The sequence below is a fragment of the Merops nubicus genome, unplaced genomic scaffold (assembly GCF_000691845.1).
Source record: "Merops nubicus isolate BGI_N331 unplaced genomic scaffold, ASM69184v1 scaffold48965, whole genome shotgun sequence".
Classification (NCBI taxonomy): domain Eukaryota; kingdom Metazoa; phylum Chordata; class Aves; order Coraciiformes; family Meropidae; genus Merops; species Merops nubicus.
Window position 1 is genome coordinate 1,082 of NW_008611243.1, and position 2,453 is coordinate 3,534.

At 57.1% G+C, this 2,453-nt stretch overlaps 1 protein-coding gene across 1 annotated transcript in view; it reads left to right on the plus strand.

The window, feature by feature from the left end:
* The window catches only part of LOC103773765 (histone-lysine N-methyltransferase SETDB1-like), a gene marked incomplete at both ends in the record, with an annotated part of 3,451 nt that extends 1,055 nt beyond the window's left edge, over positions 1-2,396 (plus strand). Inside the window, 3 exon segments of the mRNA XM_008941142.1 lie at positions 320-436; positions 654-823; positions 1,759-2,396. Of these exon segments, the coding sequence (XP_008939390.1) occupies positions 320-436; positions 654-823; positions 1,759-2,396 (925 nt within the window).
* Positions 2,397-2,453: the final 57 nt, after the last annotated feature.

Consider the following 2,453-nt stretch of genomic DNA (forward strand, 5'->3'; position numbering starts at 1 on the left):
TGTCAGGAGGTGTCAGAGCCAGAAGGTCTCCCCTGAGCCTCCTTTGCTCCAGGCTCAGCACCCCCAGCTCCCTCAGCTGCTCCTCCCCACACTTGCCCTCTAGACCCTTCCCCAGCAGCTCCGTTGCCCTTCTCTGCCCACGCTCCAGCTCCTCAAGCTCCTTCTGAGAGGGAGGGGCCCAAACCTGAACCACTCCAGCCCCGTGTGCCCATCTCTGCCTACACACACTTATCACCATGTCATTTCTTTTCCTTTCTGCAAAATCCACCACCTAAAACTCACTCCTGGGGCACGGGTGGGTTGTTCTGTGTCTCTCCAGATCCAAGTGTGCCTGTCACCAGCTGACAGTCCAAGCGACTGGCTGCACCCCAGGGGGGCAAATCAACCCCAACTCTGGCTACCAGCACAAGAGGCTGGAGGAATGCCTCCCAACAGGGTAAGCCCAGCTCCAGCTCCTCATTTCCTCCTCCCCAACCCTTAGGAACGTGGCCTGTGATACCCTCAGAGGCAGCATTTCCCAAATCTAAGTGGAGATACTGGAAACCTGCCTCTGTGGAGGATCCCTCAGCTCGTGGCTCCCTTTGCAGCACCACCCCAGGCCTCGGGCTGTCACTTCCCCCAGGAAAAGTGTCACCCCTTCTCTTTTCTTTCAGAGTTTATGAGTGCAACAAGAGGTGCAAGTGCAACATCAACATGTGCACCAACCGCCTGGTCCAGCACGGGCTCCAGGTCAGGCTGCAGCTCTTCAAGACCCAGAACAAGGGCTGGGGCATCCGCTGCCTGGATGACATTGCCAAAGGCTCTTTTGTCTGCATCTATGCAGGTAGGATCTCACCCTGGCCAGGGAGAGGCCTCCCAGCCCTGGAGGAGGAGCTGAGCCAGAGGCCTCGTGGGTTCAGATGTGAATCTGGGTGTTTTGTTTTAGGAGGGGAGGAGGTGGGGAGGTGATTTGCAAAGAGCTGGTTGTGTCAGGGTGGAGAGCTCAGCTTTGTTTATGGCAAAACTCAGCCCAGAGCTCTTCAAGGGCTCGTGAAGGTGGCAGGAGAACAAAAACAACACAGCCAGGGAGCTTGCAGCCCGTGGATTTCCTCACTGGGGGGTGATCAGTGCCCAGCTCTGAGCCCAGACCCCTCCCTGTGCTGGTGTTCAGGGCAGTGTGGGGGTCCCCAGCACCATCTCCTCACACTGTGGGTGGATCCACACACTCCCCTTTCCTGTTGACACCAAATGAGCTGCTGGGCCACGGGCACACAGCAGTGAAATGCAGAAGTTGCTCAGTGGGGTTGCATTAGCTCTGAGCCAACACCAGCCTGAGTTCTGCTGCTCTGGTTTCTCCTCTCTCCTCTCCCTCCTCACCCTCAGCCCTTCACAGGAGCAGCAAGCTGAGCTGCTCTTGGGAAGGTTTTTTGTGGTGGAAATCAGCAAGGGCCCAATTTCCATCAGCCTCATGCTTTCATCCCTGGAATATTGGGGGAACTGCTCTCTGCTCTCCCTCCTCACCCTCAGCCCTTCACAGGAGCAGCAAGCTGAGCTGCTCTTGGGAAGGTTTTTTGTGGTGGAAATCAGCAAGGGCCCAATTTCCATCAGCCTCATGCTTCAATCCCTGGAATATTGGGGGAACACCTTGTCCTTTCCCAGCCCAGCTTCGGAGTCAATCCCCTCCGCTCCTCAACAAACCTTTTGGAGAGGCTGAAAATGATGGGATAAAAAATTCAGGAGAGGGAAAACTCCCCTTTGTTTTTCTGTTTCCCACCCCAGGGAAGATCCTGACGGATGATTTTGCTGACAAGGAAGGTTTGGAGATGGGGGATGAGTATTTTGCCAACCTGGATCACATCGAGAGCGTGGAGAACGCCAAGGAGGGCTACGAGAGCGACGCCAAGTCCTCCTCAGACAGCAGTGGGGTGGACCTCAAGGGAGAGGAGGAGAACACGGGCACAGAGGAGCAGGAATCCTCCAACGAGGACAGCTCTGATGACAACTTCTGCAAGGATGAGGACTTCAGCACCAGCTTCGTGTGGCGCAGCTACGCCACGCGCCGCCAGACCCGGGGCCAGAAGGAGAACGGGGTGTCTGAGGCAGCCTCCAAGGACTCAGGGCTCACCAGGCAGCTCAGCCACCAGGAGAATGCCCTGGGCACCTCCTGTGACCCCCCGCTCTCTGAGGAGACCCCCAAGAACAAAGTGGCCTCGTGGCTGAGCTCTAACAGCATGGCTGAGGGATTCCAGGACAATGATGGGGCCTCTTTCTTCAAGATGAGTGAAGGTGGAGAAGCCAAGGCTAAAGTTGAGGTGCCTGAGGAGGGGGAGAAAGGCCCCACTGCCATCCCAGCCAGCCTGGAGGGAGAGGAGAAGGCAGTGAAGAAAGATGTAAGGGAGGCCCCGGGGGGCTGGGGGGTGAGGGTTGTGTGGCTTGTGTCAGAGGATTCCTGGCTTGGAGCAGCACTGGTGTGG